The sequence below is a fragment of the Nannospalax galili genome, unplaced genomic scaffold (genome assembly GCF_000622305.1).
Source record: "Nannospalax galili isolate Female #2095 unplaced genomic scaffold, S.galili_v1.0 scaffold695, whole genome shotgun sequence".
Classification (NCBI taxonomy): domain Eukaryota; kingdom Metazoa; phylum Chordata; class Mammalia; order Rodentia; family Spalacidae; genus Nannospalax; species Nannospalax galili.
Genome location: NW_008335601.1, coordinates 596845 through 621214, shown reverse-complemented (window position 1 = coordinate 621214; position 24370 = coordinate 596845). Strand labels below are relative to the sequence as shown.

At 45.9% G+C, this 24370-nt stretch overlaps 1 protein-coding gene across 1 annotated transcript in view; it reads left to right on the top strand.

Moving 5' to 3' along the window:
• The window catches only part of Osbpl10 (oxysterol binding protein like 10), a 330111-nt gene that overhangs the window by 305119 nt on the left and 622 nt on the right, over positions 1–24370 (top strand). The window contains exons 8-11 of the mRNA XM_008830466.2: positions 6505–6985; positions 14050–14236; positions 15682–15864; positions 21616–21769. Coding sequence (XP_008828688.1) covers positions 6505–6985; positions 14050–14236; positions 15682–15864; positions 21616–21769 — 1005 coding nt within the window. The remainder of the gene's footprint in view (positions 1–6504; positions 6986–14049; positions 14237–15681; positions 15865–21615; positions 21770–24370) is intronic.

The window sequence follows — 24370 nt, the reverse complement described above, 5'->3', positions numbered from 1 at the left end:
TGGTATGAGAAAAAGAAATTATAGCAGAGCAGGAAATTTGTTTGAATGAAAAGGATGCTATTTTGGCCAGAATGTTCAGATATGGCTTTTGAAGTTAGTCTAGTGATTGATATTCTCACTCAGCAAGAGGTGAGAGAGGAGACAATCGTCCTGCCCAAGCCTGGGCTGCTCTAGCTCCCTAGCTCTCCAGCTCTGCCGAGGCCATGGTGGCATCATTTGAAAGTGCAGGATGCAGGCTTGGTTGGGTTGGATGATGGCTGTGAACCCTAATCCCTAAGTGTAATGGTTACTGTTATCAACTTGACAGCACACCAGCATCTTGAATCACTGTGGAAACAAGCCTGGGGGCAGGGGGGATTAGATGAGGTTAATTGAAATGGGAAGACCCGTTGTACATGTAGATGGTAGAATTCCATGGCTGGGGTCCCAAATTGTATAAAATGGAGAAGGCTAGCTGAGCAGGAGCGTTCATTCACCACTCTCTCCTTCCTGACTATGGCGTGACCTGCTGCCTCCTGCTCCACCCACCTTCCCCACCATGATGGACTGTATCCCCTGGTACTGTGAGCCAAAATAAAGCCCTTCTCCCTTAAGTTGTTTCTTGTCAGATGCTTAATCACGCCAGTGAGAAGGACAACACATCAAGTCTGTAGTCTCCAGACTACATTGCTACATTTCTCATTGCTAGGACCAATCATCTAATAAGAAATAACTGAAGAAGGGTTTATTTGGCCTAGAGTTTGAAAAGACATACAGTCCATCGTGGTGGGGAGAGCATGGTGTCAGGAGCATGAGGCGGCTGGGCACGTTGCATCTGAAGTCAGCAAGTGAGAGATGAAAGCTGGTACTCAACTCATTTTCTCTTTTTTATTCAGTGCAAGACTCCAGCCCAGGGAATAGTGCCTCTCACATTCAGGGTGGGTCTTCCCACTTCAGTTAAACCTTTTTAGAAATATCTACAGTTAGGTCTCCATGGTGATTCTAAACCCAGCCAATCTGACAATGAAGATCAGCCATTACAGGGTCCTTGAGTGATGGGGGGGGGAGATGAGAATGTTCTAGAATTTGCTGCTAGCTTGGGCTACTTGCTTGTGCAGTGGGGCAGCAGCAAGCCTGGAGCCACAGCTCAGTGATGACTGCTGGACTGCTGGATGGTGACCTGTTTCTGCAGACACACAGAAGTAAGGGGCATGCTGTCTGAAGGTTGTGAGGATAGAGTGCACTTTTCCTAGCCAAAGAGATTCTTGGACAGCTGGATTCTCAGTTTTGTCAAAATGTGTCTGAAACAAAATTAGGAAATCTGCACTGATTTGCATAGTTGTCATTTAATGACTATTTTTTCTTCCTGCATGTTATTAAGGAAAGGAGAAAGATTCAAAATGCAAATCAGTCCCTTTTATTATCTGGAGACAGGTTAACATTTTAAGGCTGTTAATGGATTTACTTGGATTGTGTTATATGCTTGGTTTATAGCTTGTTTTTAATATTAAGAACTATCTACCAAACCATGCCTCCCTAGTGGGCTGGGCTGTGTCTGGTGCTGCTCTGCTTCATCGACCTCTTGTAGACCTCATGTGTTGCCTGTCTTCACTCTTACTCTGGACTTTATCTGTGTGTGTGTGTGTGTGTGTGTGTGTGTGTGTATGTGTATGTGTGTGTGTGTTTGAGACAGGGTCTCCCTGTAGCCCCAGCTGTCCTGGAACTCACTACATAGCCCGGGCTGGCCTTGACCCCACAGAGCCCCCCCTGCCTCTGCCTCCCGAGTGCTGGGATTAAAGGCGTGGACTTCTTTTTCTGCCTTCTTTCATATATGAATCACTTGCAAGGAATTTTTAGAAAGCCCAGGATGCAAGGCTGGAGAGCTGGCTCAGTGGTTAAGAATACGTACTGCTCTTGTAGAGGACTGAAATTTGGTTTCCAGTGCTCACACTGGGCATCTCACACCACACGAAATTCCAGCTCCAGGGGTTCTAATGCCCTCTTCTGGATTCTGTGGGCACTGTACTCACATGTGCACATATCCACACACAGACACCCCCCCATAATTAAAAATAGAATAAATCTTAAATAAGAAAGTCTAGAATGGAGCTGAGGTTGCAGATCTATAAGCCAGGGTGATATTCACAATCTGGTCTCGTATACCCTTGGTGACCTGCCAGCTTGGAAACCCAGTGGATCCATGCTGAGAGGAGTGAACTGAGGTTGTTAGTGGCAGCTGGACAGAGGTGCAGCACCACACTGTTGCCTGTAATAGCCTGAGGACTTCCCTTGATCCTTTTATAAATTTTATTTTTATTATTTTTATTTTATGTGTATGTGTGTATTGCCTGCATATATGTGAATGCACCAATGTCATGCAATGCCCATGGAAGTCAGAAGAGGGCATTGGATCCCCTGGAACTGGAGTTACAAACAGTTGTTAGCTGCCATGTGGGTGCTGAAGGTTGAACCCAGGTCCTCTGCAAAAGCAGCCAGTGCTCTTAACTGCTGAGCCATCTCTCCAGCCCCCTTGATCTTTTTAAAAATATCTTAGTTTATTAGTATTTATCAAAAAATAAAATATACAGAAATATTCAAACAATGATAAACAATTTAAAATTCAGATTTCCTTCAAGATAACAGCCCCTCGTGGAATCACATGTGAAGAGCATTAAAAAGGGCTTCCACAAAGCATAATATATATATATAAAATCATAAGTACGCTTTATTTAAAAATAAAGGTATTTAAAAATTACCCTTTCTTATTCTTCTTTCAAAACATTATAATATATTTACATGCATTAACTTACATATGTACATGTATACATTTTAGGCTAGAATCCATATATGAGGGAGAACATGCAATTTTTTCTTTCTGAGATTAAGTGTCCTCAATTAATATTATACCTTCTAGGTCCGTCCATTTTCCTGCAAATACTGTAATTTCATCTTTCCTTAGAGCTGAATGGCATTCCATTTTATAAAGTATGTATGAGATTTTCATTATCCATTTATCTGTTGATAGGCAATTAGGTGGGTTCCATTTCCTTGCTGTAGTGAATAGAGTAGCAATAAACATGGGTGTGTCGATAACTCTGTGGTCAGGTATGGAATTCTCTGGGTATATGCCCAGGAGGGAGACAGCTGGATCAAATGGTAATTCTATTTTAAATTTTTTGAGGAACCTCCAAACTGATTTCCATAATGGCTGTACTAATTTGCACTCCCACCTACAGTGAATACGGATTTCTCTTTCTCCACATCCTCTCCAGCATTTGTCAGATTTCTTGATGACAGCCATTCGACCTGAGTAAGGTGGTATCTCCAAGTACTTTTTATTTGCATTTCCTTGATGACTAGGGATGCTAAACACTTTTAAAAACAGTTGTTGGCCATTTGTATTTATTTTTTTGAAACTGTATTCAATTCATTAGCCCATTTGTTAAGTTTCTTAGTATTTAATCTCTGCAGATCTTTGTAAATTCTGGATATCAGCCTCTTGTCTGAAGTATAGCTGGTAGATTTTCTCCCATTCTGTGGGCTGTCTGTATGCTCTACTAATAGATTCCTTTGCTGTGCAGAAACTTTTTAATTTCACGTAACCCCATCAGTTGACACTTGGGACTAGCTGCTGTGCTGTCAAAATTCTGTTCAGAAAGTTCTTGCCTACCCTATATCCTGAAGATTATTTCCTATGTTTTCATCTGAAAATTTCAGTGTTTCAGATTTTAAATTGAAGTCTTTGATCCATTTCAAACTGATTTTAGTACAAGCTGAAAGATATGAATCTGATCATTCTTCTGCAGGTATCCAGTGTTGCCAGCATCATCGGTTGAATAGGCTATCTTTTTACCTTTTTTCCAATGTATGTTTTTGCCTCCTTTGTCAAAAATTCTGTGGGCATAGGTCTGTCAGTTTATTTCTGGTTGCTGTATTCTGTTCCATTGGTCTCCATCTTTTGTCCTTTTTTTACTTAGCTTTTTTAAAAAAATTTTTATGAAACAGTATTTATGTAGCCCTGGCTGGTCTGGAACTTTCTCTGTAGATCAGGTGGGCCTGGAACTCTCTGAGTGCAGGGATTAAAGGTGTGTACCACCATACCCAGATGCCTCAGTCTTTTTTTATTTTTCTAAAAAAATGTATTTGTATGAGTGTTTTGCCTGCATACATGTAAATGCATCCATGTGCACAATGCCCACCGAGGCCAGAAGAAGGCATCAGACCCCCTGGAACTGGAATTACCAATGGCCATTACCATGTGGGTGCTGAGAACTGAACTCTGGTCCTCTGCAAGATTAGCCTGGACCACTGAGCCATCTCTCTAACCCCCATCTTTTAAGAGACCTCAACTCAGGTCAAGCCAGATTCCTGACTTCACCACAAAAAAGAATTTCAGGATAAGCCACCATGAAGCAGATTTGGAGTTATTAAAAAAAGGAGATTTTTTAAATATAGATTTTAAGCACAAGGGGGGAGAGAGAGAGAGAGAGAGAGAGAGAGAGAGAGAGAGAGAGAGTTGGTGGAGGGTGGTAAACCATGACCAAGATCGGGGTTTGTGGGCTTCTTAAAGAGGAGTCACACCTCTTTGTCTTCATAACAGTCACATAGATGGGACTTTGGTGATATTTTTTAAATTTATAGCGGAGGATGTGTGCGCAGAGTGTATGTGTGTGTGTGTGTGTGTGTGTGTGCGTGTGTGTGTGTGTGTCTAGATAGGAGGACAACTTTTGGGAGTCATTTCTGTCCTTCTACTATGTAGGTCTCAGGGACCAAACTCAGGTTGTCAGCCTTGATGGCAAGTGCCTTAACCTACTGAGCCCTCTCTTTCAAAGGGTTGTCAAGGAATTTAATGAGATCATAGTGGAGGGGAAGTTTTGAGATGTACCTGACAGGACTACAATTGATAAGGCTTAGATCATAAGGATGCAGGAAGTTAGGAGATGTTCACTATAAACAAAGTTAATAATCTTGTTTAAAAGATTACCAGAAAACATCTGGCAGGAGATTTCAACCAGATTCTGGAGTAAGGGGTTCCTTGATTTTCCCTGCTTCCTCTCCTGCCTCAAGGTAGTTCAAGGTAAAGCATAAAGTATTTGCAGCTGAGTCCTGATGCCCAACAGTCACATTTCAAGGACTCTAACGCAGTGGAATAAACAAAGTTAATAATCTTGTTTAAAAGATTACCAGAAAACATCTGGCAGGAGATTTCAACCAGATTCTGGAGTAAGGGGTTCCTTGATTTTCCCTGCTTCCTCTCCTGCCTCAAGGTAGTTCAAGGTAAAGCATAAAGCATTTGCAGCTGAGTCCTGATGCCCAACAGTCACATTTCAAGGATTCTAACGCAGTGGGAAGTGGGCTCTCTCCTTCCTAGGTTAGTAATAGTAAGGAGTAGCCCACAACCTAGGTTCAGATGACCTTCATTTGCATCAGATGACCTGGTCACTGGATCATTTGGAGTTGTGCAGACCCAGAGTGCCCGCGTGGATTTCCTTTGGACCGTCCTGAAATCCTTATGTCCCATTCTACTGTTACTCATGCTTCTCTTTCAGTCACAGGTTGGTAACAGGCTCAGGGACAGCCCTCTGCCATTTGGGCAGATGGTGTTGTAACTTACACCCCTCTTAACTTTTTTGTAGCATATTCTTGTTTTCCAGTGCCCTGCCTTGAGGAGCAGCCACTGCAGATGCAGTTATGATGTCCCTCTCCCCCGAGTGGATCTGCAGCATTTGCCTGCAAGTGGACCCTCCCCCCCACCTCCATTGTGCTGGGTGCATAAGCCACTCTTCTGCTGTCTCCACTGGGGACTCTTGGTGGAGTCCACCTGGCCTCCAGAACAAACCGGCCACAGTGGCCCAGTTTGTTGAAACACACAGAGTACCCCTATGGCCGAAGCAGGTAGAAGGAAAAAGAACCTCTGGCCTGATAAGATAGCTCAGTGAGTAAAGGCACTTGCTGCCAAACCTAATGACCTGAGTTCAATTCCCAGGACTCACATGGTAGAAGGAAAGAAACAGCCCCACAAGTTATCCTCTAATCTCCACATGCAGACTGTAGTAAGTGCCTTCCCAAAAATCTCCACATGCAGACTGTAGTAAGTGCCTTCCCAAAGATGAGGGGTGGGAGGAGAGAGAATAAATATATTAAAGTATAGTTTTAGAAAATTTAAAGCTTTTCTGGCTATTCCCCTTGTGTGACTCACTCCGTGATAGGAATGGAATGAGGGATGTGTGTTAAGAGAGACATAGGGAATGAACAAGGATGTTTGAGAGAGACAAAATGATTGAAGGGTGCGTGTTAGGAGAGCTCTTGTTTTAGATCACACAAGGAAATCATTCAGAACAGTCATGCGCACAAAGCTGGACAGACATGGGTACCACTGTCCCTCCTAATCCCTTTGATTTGTCATTGGTGCACCAGTCAAGAACAGCAGTCCCTGGTTTGGGCCTCTGGGACTTGCCAGGTAGTGGCTCAGTCCCTCTTCAGTTGTACACTCACAGGTTCTGTCTGCCTCTGTCCTTCACACAGGTGGTGTTGCCCACATTTATTCTGGAGAAGCGCTCCTTGCTGGAAATGTATGCAGACTTCATGGCACACCCCGACTTGCTGCTGGCCATCACTGCTGGGGCCACACCAGAGGAAAGAGTCATAAGCTTCGTAGAGTACTATCTTACAGCCTTCCATGAGGGGCGCAAAGGTGCCCTGGCCAAGAAGCCCTACAACCCCATCATTGGTGAGAACTTTCATTGCTCCTGGGAGGTTCCCAAGGACAAAGTCAAGTCAAGGAGGACTCCTTCCCAGTCTCCTGTTGGCTTTCATGAGCACCCAATGGCCAAGGATCCATCCAAAAGCTATAAACTCAGATTTGTGGCTGAGCAGGTGTCCCATCACCCGCCCATCTCCTGTTTCTATTGTGAGTGCAAAGAGAAGAGACTGTGTGTCAACACTCATGTATGGACCAAAAGCAAGTTCATGGGCATGTCCGTGGGGGTCTCTATGATAGGGGAAGGTAAGCCAATATCATGTGTTGCGTTGGGCTCTTAGCCAGTTATGATAGTTGCATTTATGATAGATAATGGATAATTTTGTGCATGGATTTTTAATTTTGTTTTAGAAATGGATTGGTGGTGGGAAAGAAGGATGGATCTTAGACCAGGATGGTGATTTCCCACTAGTCTCAGGTGATGGATGAAGTGAGTCATACCTGCTGATTCCCACTGTGCTGGTGCACATACCAGCTTACAGAATCCTTATTCTTTAGGTGTTACATGAATATTAGGGTTGACTCTAAATCTGTGAAAACACATTATTTCTACCATCCTCATGGCCTATGAGTCAGAACATGGAATGGAATGAGGGATGTGTGTTAACATGGGTGTTCTGACTCACAGACCATGAGGATAACAACTGCCTGTTCAAAAGCTGCTCATAGGAATTCCCAGGATAAATCTTTTGACTCTGTGCTGGAACTTCTGAAGAGAGAATGGCCTGATCTCCCTACTGTTGGATTGTAGCTTCTTATTTTAGTGAAGAGGTGTGAATGCAGTTTGTTCACTGCATGAAGAAACCCCTCCTGATCCTTGTTAAGTCGAGTGTCTCCATTAGTAGGTCTTCAACTTTTTTGGAGCCAAAAAATTCCTTTGGGGCCTTAAGACTCTCCTCTCAGAAAGCAAAAGAGAAAAACCACAAAATTTTACTTTCAGCCTTTGGGAATATGTTGACTTCTTGAAAGTCCTTCCCAAATCCCATCCTGGGTACTTTTACTATGTACATTAAAATTTTTTATAACATTTACTTATCTATTTAGAGAGACAACTTGCAGAGTTTATTCTCTCCCTCCACCATGTAGGTTCGAAGGCTCAAACTCAGTCACTAATTAGGCTGGGTGCCAAGTGCCTTTATCACCTCAGCCGTCTCATTGACCTGGAAAGGCATACTTTTATTGAGTGCTTACTGGATGCTGGCTGGGTTTTGACCTAGGATCTAGGGACACTTGAGTAAAGAAAAGAGAAGAAAAGCCCACATAACCTCTGTAGCCATGTGAAGCTTCTAGTTTACTTCTGTCTGTTGGGGAAATAAATGAGTCATTTGTAGTCTGTGTTGGAAGAAGGCAAGTACCATAGAGAAAAAGAAGATAGGGTAAGGCCTGGGAGGAGGCCCGGTGAGCAAGTGGGCAGGCCTCTCTGAGAGGAGGATGTTGTCAGTGGCAGTAGGGTGTGCACCAGAGACACAGCTGCATGCTACCCGCAGCAGTCTGAGGAGTCCTTTCCAGAGACTTCTATTCAGGTGAAGCTGGGATTCTTGACTTCACTGAGGAACAAAGTTTCAGGTTGAACCAGTATTAAGCAGAGTTGGAGTTTTTTAATTCTAACCTAGATGTAAATATGGGGGAAGGGAAGTATTAGAAGAAGAGGTGTTCAGGGACAAGATAGTGCACGCCCACTGTGGTGGAGTTTCTTAGGAGAATTGTCCTCAGGTGCCTTAGCAACAGCCATCTGTGTTATTTTTGTGGTTTCTCTAACTATATCACAAAGAGTTACTAAGAAACTCCCCTACACCCCCCTTTTCCTCTCTTTCTGGTAAATAAGATCATAAGGTGGTTTCTGAGGGACCTTGAATAGGATTGCAGTCTGATAAGGTAAAACCATGCACCACAGAGGTTGAGCCAGAGGACTGGGACCTGGGACCTAACTTTTACTCTGAATGGAGTTGATAGTCTTGGGAGAGTCTTAGAAGGTTGTGGATTTACAGCTGCAAAAAGAATAAGGCCACTTATGCTTAGTCCTTCAGTATGAATTACTGTTATTATAACATTTAAAATTGTTTTAAAATTACATTTATGTGTGTATGCATGGGAATGTACATGTGACGGTCAGAGGACAACTTGACAGGACTCAGTTCTCTCCTACCATGTGGGCCCTAGAGATTGAACTTAGGTTCATTAGGCTTGGTGATAAACACCTTTATCCACTGAGACATCGTGCCACAAGTTTTAACACTTTTACTTGAGATATCTTTTAAGATTTATTTTTATTATGTATGTGTGTTTGTGTGTGTATGTATGTGTGTCTGTGTTTGTGAATACTATGTGTGAGGGGATCCCAGTGGCAGCCAGAAGAGCATGTTAAATCCCTTGAAATTGGACTTGTAGGCAGTTGTAAGCCACCTGACGTAGTTGCTGGGGACTGAACTTCTAGTCCCCTGGAAGTGCTCTTAACCTCTGAGCCATCTTTCCAGTCCCTGAAATATTTTTATAGAAAAGGAATGTTGTCTCTATGTAAACAACTTTCATAGCAAAGTTAATTGTGCTGGGATCCTTGACTCTCAGTTGGAGGGAGACTTTAACCAGACTCTGGCATGAGGGCCTCCTTTCCCATCCCATGCCTCATTTTCCCTATCTATCCTGCCTCCCCATTGATCAGAGACAGGAGGGATCAACCAGAATAGTATATAAAGCAGCCAGAACAAGACAGGGGCCAAGGGCAGGATGGTGCCCACGTGCTGGTGGAAAGAAGGAAGCCCTGTGGTCAGAGAAGGGTAAGCCAGTGACTGAAAGGTGAGGTCAGAGCTGGGGCTGAGACTGAATCATGGAGGGCCAAGGGTCATTGCTAGGGATATGGACTCCTATGCTGAGTGAACAGCAAAGCCCTGTGCTTGGCTCAGTTGATTTTGGGTCTGTGACAAGGCAGAAGGGATCACGGGTTGGAGCAAAGCTGCCCTGGGAAGCAAAGAGACAGGAAGGGGCTAGAGTCTCACTATTGCCTTCAAAAAGAGGCCTCTAGTGGCCTCACTCCTCCCATCAGCCCCCCTGTCCCCAAAGGTTCCACTGTCTCCTAATAGAGTCACAGGTTTCAACTAAACCTAAAGGGAGGCTTTGGGGGCCATTGAAGGTCCAAACTGAAACATCCCAGCAGTGTTCTGAGTTGCTTTTGGAGACAGAATTTTTCTTTGCAGTGCTGGCTGCCCTGGTACTTACTGTGTAGCATAGGCTGGTCCTGCATTCTCTGTAGGTCTCCTTTACTGTCCCAAGCACTGGGATTATAGGCTTGAATCTCCATGTCTGGCTTTTTACTGAGGTTTATTATTATTATTCTTATATTGTGTGTGTGTGTGTGTGTGTGTGTGTACATTCAGGCCGTGATATACATATACGTGTGGAGGTCAGAGACCAGCTTGCAGGAGTTGATTCTCTCCTTTCACAATGGGCACCCCAGGGACTGAACTCATGCTGTCATGTTGACAGCAGGCACCCTTGCCTGCTGAGCCATTTCTCTGGCCCTCACTGAGGTTTTTGTCATGAACATGGAAGCATGTATAGCCATTCACTGAGCAGCGGAGAGGACTGAGAATCTTCACCTGGGAGTGACTGTGGAAGAATGTGGGGTCTCTGTCTCATCTGAATTAGATGACCAAGTGGGATGCTCCTATGGACAGCCGTATACACATGCTACAGTTCAGGGAGTACCTGGTCAAGGTAAAAACTCGCAGTTTAAAGACCTCAGGGCCAATTAGCTTGAATGAACCCTGGTCCCTGCCACCCTCCTGCAGGGAGAGGTTCAGAAGGCATTAACACTCAGCCAGGGAAGCCAAGAGCAGCAGGTGCATATTGGGGGTCGTGTGCCCAGAGACAGAGCCACAGAAGGGTGCCACAGTAGGAGGAGTGGGCAGCTGTGGCAGGCCGTGCAAGTCAACTCCATGAAGATAGGACGCAACTGTTGGTGTCTGGTGCTGGAGGTCACGGGTCACCTGGAGGGTTGTTGCCTGTGGCACTATTCCTGTATAGATCCATTCAAGGGAATCCATTCAAGAGGGAACCAGGGAGGGTCAACACAGCCAGCTCTTCTGTTTGATATAGGTGCACTGTTGAGGAAGAATCAGAAGTGAGTGTAGGGCAGCCTGCTTGTGATCACCCATCCCGCAGACTACTTGAGTTTGCAACCTTTGGCTCTGGATAGGAAGTCAGAACTGAGAAGTTTCCAGTAGGTCCCCAAGGTCACAGGATCAGGACCATGCGATGGGGTGACCAGGCGAGGAAAGAATGGTGGCTGGTGTGGACTCCTTAAGGTCCCTGACAAGGCACAGGCAGCGCTGCCAAGGCCTGTCTTAGAGGGGTGGAAGGTCAGGCATTTCCTCACAAGTCTGTCCTCAGAACCCAGTCATGGCTCCTCCTTCTGAGCTCAGCCTTCTCCCCAGGTGCAGGGCAGAGTGCCACCCTGGTGATGTCTCTTGATAAAGCCAAGTGTGGTATTTTCTAGTGTATAGGAAAAAATTCTTCACCCTCGCAGGAGTGCTTGTTGTTAACCATCAAGACCTGGGAAAAGGAGGTTTGACGTTTGTGTTGTGTGTGGGGCGGTGTGCATTCATGTGTATGAGTGCATGTGTGTACGAGTGCATGACGTGCATGTGTATTTGTGTGTGAATGCAGGTGCATATGTGGAAGTCAGGACTACACTGGGTGTTGGTCCTTGCCTTCCACTTTGTTTGAGTCAAGATCTTCCTTTGTTTGTTGCTGTGGACTCCAGGCTAGCTGGTCTGCTGTCTCCTGTAGGCATGATGGGATGACAGGCAGCTACCATGCTCAACTTTTACATGGATTCTAGGCATATGAACTCAGATCCTCATACTTAAACAACAAAATGCTTTACCCACTGAGCCATCTCCCTAGCCAGAATAACTAGATTTTTAAACTGGAGTATAGGGCATATATCTCCTAGTTTTTTAGTTCCTAGTGGGGATTCATGGTGTTTGCTGGGGATTTTCAGCACGATATAGATTTTTACATCTGACTTTGTGACCCAAGAGATCCTTTACTCTCAGAAGTCAAATCTATACCACACCCTATGCCCAGAATGCATTCCCTGGAACTGGAGTTATAGATTGTCATTAGCCATGTGTGGGTGCTGGGAACTGAATCCAGGTTCTCTACAAGAGCAGTCAGGCTCTTAATTGCTGAGCCATTTCTCTAGCCCCCACAGATTTAGCCTTAATCTATCTGTTTGAAATTCTCAATACTGGCCTTGTTCCTTGGTAAATCAACTTGTGAAATTTCAAATGAGAATCTCCCAGCCTGAAGACGAACCCTCAACATGATTGATTATGGGCAGCTTTTTAGTTTCTCTCAGTTCTCAAGCCAAATGAAGAAATAACTTTCATTTGCCATGCCCTTATAAACTCTAATTTTAATAAAGCCACTGTTCATATTAAGGGTAGATTTTTAAATGTAATCCTGATGTAAAAAGGGTTAGTATAGCACAGGTGACTGGGTGAATGAACACACATTGAGGGATATTAGAAAGTGATTTCTCGATGGGCATCCTGGCACAGGCCTTTAATCCCAGCACTTGGGAGGCAGAGGTAGGCGGATCCCTGTGAGTTTGAAGCCGGCCTGGTCTACATAGCAAGTTCCAGGCCAGCTGGGTTTACAAAGAGTTCTTGTCTCAAAAAAAAAAAAAAAAAAAAAAAAAGGAAAGGAAAGAAAGTGATTTCTCCAAACCACATACAGTGATGCAAACCTTTAGTCCCAGCATTTAGGAGAATCCCTGTAAGTGCAAGGCCAACCTGAGCTGTGTAGTGAGTTCCAGGCCAGCCATGGTCACATGGTGATACCCAGGCTTAGAAAAGAGAAAAGAAAAAAAGGAAGTAAGTCCTTCAGTGCCTTTCATCAGCTTAGCTTTGGGGCTCACTGACTTCTGAGGACTGGGGAACTCAAAGAGCTCTTTCTGTGGGGAGTAAAAAGGAGGATGGTGGCCTGCCTAAGGGGAAGCATTGTGTTTAAGAAATTTCTTCATGGGGCTAGAGAGATGGCTCAGCGGTTAAGAACACTGGTTGGTCTTGCAGAAGACCCGGGTTCAAATCCCAGCACCCACATGGCAGCTAACAGCTGTCCGTAACTCCAGTTCCAGGTGATCCGAAAGTCTCTTCTGTCCTCTGTGGGCATTGCATGACACGGGTGCACTTATCTACACGCAGACAATGCACACACACACACACACACACATATATATATATATATATAAATTTCTTCACCTGTCATATGCATAGCCCAGTACCAGACTTGAGGATGGCTCTTTCTTTCTAAATGCCAATGTCCCTTGTTAATGACCTACCTGGAGAGTCACTGGAGAGTGATTTGGCAGGCTGAAGACCTTTAGGGTTATGACTCTATGGCAGGCTGCTGTTGACTGACATTTTTTGTTGTTGTTGTTTTCCTTTGTGTTTTAGACTGGATTTATTACATAGTCTGACTGGCCTGAAATTTGCTATGTGTAGACTAGTCTGGCCTTGAACTCATAGAATTCTGCTTGTCTCTGCCTCCCGAGTGCTGGGGTTAAAGGTATTACAACCAGGAGTTAGTTGACTTTTAAAATCACTTTTTTCTGTCTTTATTATCATTCTGTAAGATACATACCCCATTATCTGTGTGTCATGGACGAAGAAACTGAGGCACACAGATTCGGCATGCTAAGTGACAGAGGTGCAAGTGGGAAGTGCTACATCCCCATTCTGTACACGTCATCTGTGTTGTTTTCTATCCCCTATCCTCCATCCTGTCACTTGTCCTTCCATCAGCTTCCAAGAGCAGGTGTTCTGATGCAGTTCCCTGCATAAGGCCAGCCTCTTACTGTGCTGCTGAGGCAAGGCTGGTCCCTTGCTACTCTGTCCGGCCTCTGCATCTGTACACCCCACTCTCCTCAAACACAATCCTTTTGTCCCTTCCCACCACAGGGTCTTTGCATATGCTGTTCGCTGCATCTTCTCATCTGTTCCCCAGCTCAAGTGTCCCTTCCTGGGGGAGACCTTCCTTTTCCAGGTTGGCACTGGTCACCTCTCCCTTACTGCCTTGACACACAGTGGTGTGTCTGTTCAGTGCTTAGCTAATGTTCACCCCAGTGGCAGAAAGTGGGGCTGCCTTGCTCATGGTATGTTCTAGAACTCTGCATGGTGCAGGCAGCAGAGCACAGAGCAATAGTCAGTGAGCTCAATGGAGGTAGGAGGTATGATGTTTGCTGCAGGACTCTTGGGTCCCTCACAGTCCCTTTCCTGTTCTGACCTGACTCTCCTCTCTCCCTGGAGGTATACTACGGCTCCTGGATTATGGGGAAGAATACATCTTCACCCTGCCTAGTGCCTACGCCCGCTCCATCCTCACTGTCCCATGGGTGGAGCTAGGAGGGAAGGTCAACATCAGCTGTGCCAAGACTGGTTACTCCGCCACAGTGATATTCCACACAAAGCCCTTCTATGGTGGAAAGGTTCACAGGTAGGAAGTGGCCAGGACACTGGCTGTGTTTCTCTCTGTGTCTGAGTTCCCTTGACCTTTGAAGATTTTACTTATATTTCATGTGTTTACCTGCATATATGTAAGTGCATCATATGTGTGCAGTGCCCACAGAAGCCAGAAGAGAGCACTGGTTCCCTTGGAACTGGAGTTACAGGTGGTTGTTGCCATGTGGGTGCTGGAAACCAAACCTGGGTCCTCACCAAGAACAGCTCTTACTGCTGAGCTGCCTCTCCAGCCCCTCCCTTGATCATTGAGAAGGAACCAGGTGTGGTGGGCACACCTGTAATTTTTAAAAAAATATTTTATTTATTATTTTTATTTTATGGTTATGAGTGTATTGCCTGCATATATGTGAGTGTACCCATGTCGTGCAATGCTGCAGAGATCAGAAGAGGGCTTTGGAGTCCCCTGGAACTGGAGTTAAGGACGTTTTGTAGCTTCCGTGTGGGTGCTGGGAATCGAGCCTGGGTCCTTTTCAAGAGCAGTCAGTGTTCTTAACCACTGAGCCATCTCTCCAGCCCCACACCTGTAATCTTAAACTTAGGGGCAAAAAGAGGAGGCTCAGAAGTTCAAGGTCAACCTTGGGTAGATAGGCTAGCCTAGGCTACATGAGACTCTGCCTCAAAGCAACAACAACAACAATAAAAGATTGAGTTCTAGCCAGGCATAATTGTCACATATCTATAAGCCCAGCCTTCTGGAGGCAGACGAATCTCAAGTTCCAAGCCAGCCTGGGCTACACAATAAACTCCAGGCTAGCTTGGGTAACATAGTGAGACCCTGTCTCAGAATACCAAAAGCTGGGGGGCATAGCTCAATGGTACAGTGTTTGCATAACATGCACAAATCCCTGAGTTTGATCCCCAGCACTACCCACCCTAGGAAAAAATGGAGTTTCAGTGATGGAGGTGACAAGATAAACTGTCTTCCGTTCTTTTCTTTCTTTTTAATACAAGGTCTAGGTATTTATTCCTGGCCTGCCTCAGTCTTCTTAGATACTCCTACCTCAGCCTCCTGAGTGCTGGGATTAAAGGTGTGAGCCAATACACAGAGCTCCAACTTCCTGTTCTGATAAAAGGATATTTTTTTATTTTTATTTTTAGGCGTGTGAGTGTTTTGCCTGCATGTTAGTGCATCCATATCATGTAATGCTGGGGGCCAGTGTTGGGTCCCCTGGACCTGGAATTTCGGACCTTTGTTAACCTCCATGTGGGCTGGGAACCAAACCCAGGTCCTCTGTAAGAGCAGCCAATGCTCTTAACTGCTGAGCCATCTCTCCAGCCCCTGATCAAGGATACTAGATCATATTTTAAGACCTAGTCTTTGAGTCAGACTGCAAAAATAATTCATTCTCCTTAAACCTCCTTAAAAAAAAATTTATGAATGGGAGTTCCCTTTTTGATTCATTTGATTTGTTCATTCAGAGTCACAGCTGAAGTAAAACACAATCCAACCAACACCATTGTCTGCAAAGCACACGGGGAATGGAATGGGACCCTGGAGTTCACCTACAGCAATGGGGAGACCAAAGTCATCGACACAACCACCCTGTCTGTGTATCCTAAGAAGATCAGACCTTTGGAGAAGCAGGGGCCCATGGAGTCCAGGTGTGTCTGCCCAGCTCCTTGATCTTGTCTGAGGGATAGACAGGAAGCTTCAGAAGCAAGGTTAATGGCAGAGGGCTGGGGACCACTTTCGTCCGCCATTTGAATTTCCCCCGTGTGTCTGTTAGGGGGACAGGCCCACGTAGCTGTCAGTTGGGTGGTTCTGCAGTGTGAGTGGACTGTCACTGTAGTCTGGCAGACTTGTACTGCCTATCTTGAAAAAGCTTGTCAATGCTTGTAAAATCAACCACAGAAAGTTGCTTGTAATGGAAAGAACTGTGCAGGGAAGCACATAAATAGGATTTTTTCCTTGCTAGAGTAGCAATGTTGTTTTTAAAATATTCAATGTTTGCTGGGCATGGTGGTGCAGGCCTTTAATCCAAGCACTCAGGAAGTGACAGTAGGTGGATCTCTGTGAGTTCAAGGCCATCCTGGTCTTCATAGAGAGTTCTAGGTCAGCCAGGGATATATATAGTAAGACCCTGTCTCAAAAAATATCAATGATGGCAAGGAGGTAGTAAAGCTGATACCATACTTCCTGTCCTGGTGCAACTTACCTGCAGGGGTCAGTAGATTCAAACTCATAAATTGACCTTAATCTTGTATTCTATTTCTGGGGACTCCCCCATCTGTTGTCATAGAAAATTCCTAAGTTCGGAAAAGATTTTAAATACAGACTTTATTTTTGTCTTGAGAAAGCAACAGAAGTTAGAGAAACCACCTATCTGACCAACATTTAGAAAATGGTTAAGTAAATTATGGAATATCCATTCAACTATGATATGAATATCATGCAGCCACTGAAAGTGATGTGAATGCAGGTCCACAAGCAGAGTGTTCTTGGGGTGTGCCATTCTTATTTCAATCTAGGCCGTCAGCTAACAGTGGCCTGTGAGTCTAATCTCAGCCCTGGCTTAACTAATTTTTTTGTCTCTCTCCTTTCTCTCTCTCTCTCTTTCTCTCTCTCTCTCTTATCTATCTATCTGTCTATCTATCTATCTATCTATCTATCTATCTATCATCTATCATCTAGCTAGCTATCATCTATCTGTCTATCTATCTATCTATCATCTATCATCTAGCTAGCTATCATCTATCTGTCTATCATCTATCTATCTATCATCTATCTATCTATCTATCTATCTATCTATCTATCTATCTATCATCATGTTAATGTGTATCTGTGTGGGTGTAGACATGCCACAGTACATGGGTGAAGGTCAGAGGACAGCCATGGGAGTCAGCTATCCCCTTCTACCCTGTGGGTTCTGGGGATCAAACTCAGGTCATCAGGCTTGGTGGCAAACACCTTTACCTGCTAAACCATCTTGTCAGCCCCCTGGGTGATTTATTTAAATAAAATTCTATTGAAGAACAGCCATGATCATTCATGGCTGTGCATAGTTCTTGGTGGTTTACGGCTGCCTCCTCGCTGTAGCAGTAGAGTTTAGATGCAACCAAGACCACGTGGCTTGCAATACCAACAAGATTTACTGTGTGACCCTTTATGGATAATGTTCACCAACCCCTACTTTAATCTGAAAGTCTGCAGCTCTTTATAAATGAGGTAGGATTCAAATAAAATTTCATTTGATTTTCTGGAAGGAATTTGCTGGAACTGGAAGATCATGGAGCTGGATGGTAGACATGCTTACTGAGTGGAAACTAAGCAGGGTTACAGCATTGTGTGTGTCGATAATACATTAGAGCCTGGTTTAAACAGACCTTCAGCACCCCTGGCACCTTTGGTAGGCTGGAGGACTAGTACTCTCCTCCTGGTTAATGTGAGACCAGTAAATACAACTTCTCTGTGTTGACATGGAAGGCATGAACTCTTCCCAGGAGTCTTTTCCATCTCTGTCTGTGGATGGTGGCAGTGGGAAATGAGAAAGACTACCATAGGGAGGGGAACCCATCACCTGGCCCTACTGCCTCTGGCAGACATTCCCAGGATGAGGGCCCTTGAGAGTCCATCATGGTATGACGTGTTCCCAGTCTGGTCATTGAGAACGCAGCTTGGATTCCCTGCTACTGTTCTTCAGGGACATCAACAGCTTAGCTCCTTCTCTTTCAGATTCTACTACCCTGCAAGTACCTCTGGGTATTTGGAATCTGACCCGGAACGGGGAGGAAATCTGATGCTAGTTAGAAAGAGGGTGCTGCCCCCCCCCCACATATGGACTTGGTTGAAACACAGATGCTAGCTAGGCATGGTGGTGCATGCCTGTAATCTCAGCATTCAGGAGGCTAAGGCAAGAGATCAAATTCAAAGCCAGCCTGGGCTTACAAAGTAAGACTCTGTCTCAAAAAACAATAAAAAAGAATACAGAGCTGGCTATATAGAAACTGAGCCTACCCACTGCTCTTCTGCAGAGGGATTAGCCTTGAGATGTGGAGCAGCTGGTCCCAGTGCTCCCTTGCTGCTCAGCACGCCTGTCCCCACTGTCCCTGATGGGTCCCTGAGCAGAGACAGAGCAGGGACCATCAGCATAACTAATCTCATTTTTCTCAGCTTCACTGGGATGCCAGCCCTAGCAAGGCCTCTAGTCCAGCCAGTTGCCTTGGAATGACGATCCCAGTGGGAGTGGAGTGAACACTTTGCTGTCCACCCACCCTGTACCTCTGCTCCAGACGACCAGAATGTGGTCTGAGAGGAGGTTATGTGTTGGTCAAGGCCCACAGGTCTGAGGCCAGGGATGCTATCCCTACCCTGCCTCACCCAGTGCCATTCTGACACCCCTCCTGGGGATATCCTGAGTCACTTTTTTTTTCTTTCTGACTTACTCCCATCCTTCCACTCTGGTTTCCTCCATCTCTTCCCTCTCTTTAGCTTGGCATTCAGAGCTCTACTTAGTTCTCTGTTCCTCCATACTCAGTGATGATGGGCTGGGTTCCTGTGTTTGCCTGGGTATTATCTGTGGGGCCAGATTTTGCCCTATCAGCCCCTCTCCTTGGGGAGAGGCTGTGTATCTGCTCTCTAAACATGGGCCACTGTGCTTTCAGGGATGTACCACGGGTGGTCCTGTTGAAGGGGGATTCTACCCGGCTGTCCTTTTGTCCATTTCTCCCCTCAGTACTCATGCTGATTAAAGAGAAAGTGTGGGGGGGTGGGTTTGACCCAACACCCACCCTTGGGGACCCCTTAGCTCACATCACTATTTTGCCCAAGCTTCCTTGTTTTCTTTTTTAATCTGTAATGCTGGGGATGAAAAGTAGGGCCTCTTGCATGCTAGGTAACACTACCACAGAATTACACCCCTCAGTGCAATTCTTTTTTAAACTGACGCAGTCCCTATACAGATCTGGAGGATTAAGTGTGATCATCTGATACATGTATAATAAATCTGGTAAATTAGCATTTCTTCTCAACACAACAAATTAGCATTTGTTGAGAAGCTTTTATCGCCTCTTCTTTCTGTTCTGTGTGTTTTTTAAGCCTTCTGAGGGTGTTTTTAAAATATATATTTCACACACACATGTTTTCTTTTTTGTTTGTTTGTTTTTTTGACAAGGTCTCCCTGTAACTCCAGCTGGCCTGGAGCTCACTATGTAGACTAGGCTGGCCTCCATCTCATAGAGATCTGCCTCCCTCTGCCTCCCAAGTGCTGGGATTAAAATTGTGTACCACCACACTTGGCTCTAATATACTATTTTTTATTAATTCTTTGAGAATTTCATATACAGTGTATTTTCTCATATTCACCCCCTACTTCTCCACCTAACTCCTCCAACATCTACCCCCTCCTCCTCACCCTGTCCCCAATTTTATGTCTCTCTTTTTTTTAATAACCCACCAAGTTCAGTTTATATTGCGAGTATACTCATGGGTGTGGGGCCATCCACTGGACCAGGGGCCACACCCTTAGAAAACTGACTCTCCCTCCCCCAGAAGCTTTCAACTGTCTATAGCCCCTCAGTTAGTGGTAGGGGCTCATGCCCCCCTTTCCATTCCATGCTGAAATGTTGCTTGGCTTGATCTCATGCAGATAGCCATAGCTGCTGTGAGTTCATGATGCAGTGGTCTGCCCTGTCCAGAAGACCCTGTTTCACTCCTGTCTTACCCGACCTCTGGCTCTTAACAATCTTTCTGACCCCTTTCCATGATGGTTCTGAGTCTTAGTGGGGTAACTCTTCTTTGTAGTTCTTTATGAAATACTCAACTGAACTATCATCACCCTGCAGTCTTGCAGAGCACTAGAACTTACTCTTCCCCCTCCTTCACTCCTTTACCCCCCTCTCCTGTACCCTTTCCTGTCTCTAGTGATCTAGTTTACTCTCTCCTGTGACATCAGCTTATTAGCTTCCATGTATTGGTGAGAACACACAATTTGGCCTTCTGAACTGGCTTGTTTAACTTAGCAAAACATCCTTAGATTCCATCCATATAGTCACAAATGGATTCTGTTCTTTGTCAGGGCTGAAGAGTATTCTGTTGTGTAGATGGGCCCCATCTATCTACCCTGATCGTCAGGGTGGACCTGGCCATTGGGGTGACAAAGTCACCAGGGCGGGAGAGGCAGCTCTCCGTAGAAGTCCAGGCAGAGGTTTTTCTCTTAAATTAGGCACCAGGGCATGAGTAAGAAATAGCAAGGGCTGAGGTTGGTCAGACCCGGCTTCCTGTCCCAACTCCAAAAAGCTCATCTTGCTGTGGAATGGGAGCCAGATCATGCTGTCTGGATCCCCATCGGGTGGGACTCAGGGTGGGGCTGATGGGAAGGGGAGTTGACAGTAGCTCAGAAGGTACTGCTCCTTGTTCCAGATTTGCTGGGAGCCCTACTGCCCTTCCTGGCTTTATGAGGCCACAGACAGAGCACCTTACTGCCACTCTTAGACTCTGGGCAGGACTGAGGCTTCACTGCAGAAGTCCATCTGATGATCTTTGCTTGTTCCTGGGTACAGACATCCCAACTTCCCAGAAGTCAGGGCAAGGTTTCCATGCCATTGGCCATTCTGCTGGTCCTTTGTGTGAAGCCACACAAAAGGAGTTGGGGCACAAAGCCAGGCCTGTCAGGCTTCAGAGCCCGTGCTCTTTCTCCTGTGTGAGTAGGTGGGGGCTTGCCTGGGTGATGCTGTTTAGCAGCATCAAGGCTGGTCCCTGGGAGGAAAGTGGGAGTGGAAAGCATCAAGTTAGGCCAGGCTAAGGTGGCTGCCAAAGGAGGGAGGCAGAGAGATACAGGCGTAGAGGGACCGGAAGTGAGTTCCACGCCGTAAACGTGTGCACAGATACCCAGCATCTCAGCCCAGTCTTCATCTTTCTGTTCTTCGTCCACCTTGTCCCCCAAGTTCTCTATGGAAGCAAACACTGCTCATAGTACCATCTTGGTGGATCTGGGTGAGTTAGTCGGGCTCATGTGACCTTAGTTTCTCTGCAAAATGAAGTTGCTAATAATATAGGCACATGTGCCGTAGGCTCAGGATTAAATGAGCATCTGTGTCTAAGATGCTTAGAGTGTGCCTGAGAGCCATGCATGCCTGCTGTCCCTGGTGGTGATGGTGGTAGTGGTACTCTGCCAGCTACTTCAGGAAGCTTCCATCTCTCTAGAGACTCAGAACCTGAGGAAGTCTTGCTATTTGGGACAGGTAGAGTATGGAGGCAGCAGAGAGATGTGTAAAAAAGTAGCCTGGTCCACCCCTGGCCCTCGTGTTTCAAGATGCCTGGACTTCTGCGGAGAGCTGCCTCTCCTGCCCTGGTGACTGTGTCACCCCAATGGCCAGGTCCACCCTGACGGTTTCCTTTACTGCCTGTGTCCCCAGGAAACTCTGGCAGGATGTTACCCGCTACCTGCGGATGGGGGACATTGACAAAGCCACCGAGCAGAAGCGGCGCCTGGAGGAGAAGCAGCGGGTGGAAGAGCGGAAACGGGAGTCTCTTCGAAAGCCGTGGCGGCCCAAATACTTCATTCCAGAGGTAATGCTGGCCTGCTGCTGGGCTCTGGCCCTGAGTGAAGGGCAGCTCAGCTTTCCTTGCTACCAAGGGAGTTGGATGAAAGGGGCCAGATAGGGCCAGGGAGGCCCTGGGTGGATCAGGGGCAGTGTGGCTCCAGCTGTGAGTTATGGTTTCTGCAGTGTTTCTGATAAGGTCTTTAGGCATCACAGCATCTTGAAGGTAATTAGGCAGCTGACTCTTCCCCTGTAGTGTTTTCCTCCATCTGAAAACCTCCCTGGACTGCTAGGCAGGGAAGGAGGGGATCGAAGATCTGGTTACTCCATTCTATCACTAGTCACATTTAGCTGGGAGGCCTCCACAGCCCCTCTCCACATCTGGGTTGCCTGGAAGCCTCCTCATTGAGAACTGCCACAGCAGGAGACTTCCTGTGGGCTACATGAGATGGACATGCCAGGTAAGCCCAACAAAGCTCTCTGTCTGAAATGTTGCTTCTGTCCCCAGACAAGTAGTGATGGTAGCAGAAACCATATCCATGACTGTCCTCATACCAGGAAAGTGGGCATGGTGCTTTGGGCCCAGCTGAGGCTTTTGGGCTCTTGGGGTTTGTCTTAGTTTCATTTCCTATTGCTGTGATCAAATACCCTTGACAAAAGCAACTTAAGGGAGAAAACGTTATTACATTCATGATTCCAGGTTACAGTCCATCACCATGAGAAAGTCAAGGTGGCAGGAACTTGAAGCAGCTGGTCACATCACATCCACAGTCAAGAGTGGAGAGCAATGAATTAATGTAGCACACCAGTGCTCAGCTTGCTTTCTCCACTCTTAGTTCAGGACCCCCTGCTTAGGGAATGGTGCTGCCCACACCATTCCTCCCACCTCAGTCCTGGGGAAAGACTCCTGCAGGTCCTCCCACCTCAATTAACATAATCAAGACAGTACCCCACAGCCACAGCTATAGGCCAACCTAACCGATCACTGAGGCTCCCTTCACAGGTGATTGATTCTAGATTTAATCGGCAAGTTGACAATTAAAACTATCACAGGGTTGTTTAAAAAGCAATGAGTGGAAAGGGTTGAGGATGTAGATCAGTTAGTAGAGAGCTTATGCAGCATGCACAGAGCCCTGGACTCAATCCCCAACACCACATAAACCTAGTGTGGTGGTATACGTCTGTAATTCTAGCATTTGGGAGGTGAAGCCAGGAGGATCAGGAGTTCAAGGTCATCCTTAGCTACACAGTTTGTCTGATGACATGGAGAAAAAAAGTCAGTGAGGAATGGACAGGTGGGAGAGTGTTATCTCAGGGATGCTGATCCCATCCAGATCATAGATGATTAGATTCATTGTGAGGAACCAGGACTCTGAGTTTTTTAATGACTATTTTGATATCTGCATAGTGCCAAAGTTAGAAAAATTTAAATGATAAGAGCCAATCAGAACGTGTCAATGGACACAGGTGCTGCTAATCTCTGACTCTTCCTGTGAGGATTGGTTGTGTCTGGACATCAGCTGTGGGAGGGACGTCTCATCCACAGCGAGCAGTTGCAGAAGTAAGTTAGAAGCTCAGGCTATGGACAGGCAGGTTGGATTTCAAGGCTGGACTTGGGTTCAGGCCGGAAGGTACTTAATGAGACTGCCTTGATGGGTCATTGACTGGGACCCCTATATGGGAGCCTCCCCCAGATGATGTAAATACTCAAAGAAGCCTTCTTCAATGTGAGTGCTGTTCTCTGAGCCAGTGTGCCTGACTTCGGTGGAAAGTTGTTCATTAAAGGACAACAAGCATCACTTGGAGTTTTGTCCCGGAGATTTGATAAAAGCCAGGACATCTGTAACGAGGCTTGGGCCTCAGAAGAATAAAAATCGCCCTTACACCAGGATGCTTAGCTTCTACTAAGTACTTCCTTGAGGTGTGGTACCTCAAGGAAGGTGGATGCCATTTTGAGTTTTGCCTTTTCCTCACCTGGTGGCTGAGGGGTGGTGGTCTTTCTATGGTGTCCTTTGATGCACTATGACTGCTACTGCCAAAGACTGTCACCTCAGGTGTGTGGGCTGTCCAGTCACTGGTGTGGCAAGTTCTGCGTGCACGCCCCCTTGCTGTTTCTTTCGGCTCTCGGGTCACCTAGCTGCCCTTTTTCTCTTGTACCGCCATCGCAAAGTGCTATTTTTGCCAAGTCATCTTTGATGTAAGTCATCAAGACCTCTGTTATTTTGGTCATTTCCTAGGTCTTCGTTTTGGTTTTTGGTGGTGGTGGTTCTTGGTTTTGAGATAGGGTCTCTCTGAGTAGCACTAGATGGGCTGTAACTTGCTATGTCGAACAGACTGGCTTGGAACTCACAGAGATCTGTGTGCCTCTGCCTTCTGAGTGCTGGGATTAAAGGCTTACACCACCACCCCTGGTTCCTGAAGCTTCTTCTTTCTGTTTTTGTTTTGAGACAAGCTCTTCCTGTAGCCCCAGCTGGCCTGGAACTCGCTACATAGACCAGGCTGGCCTTGATCTCACAGAGATCCAACTGCCTCTGCCTCCCAAGTGCTAGGATTAAAGATGAACACCACACCTGGCTTTGGGGCTTCCTTTTTTTTTTTTTTTTTTTTTTTTGTTTTTTTTGAACAGGGT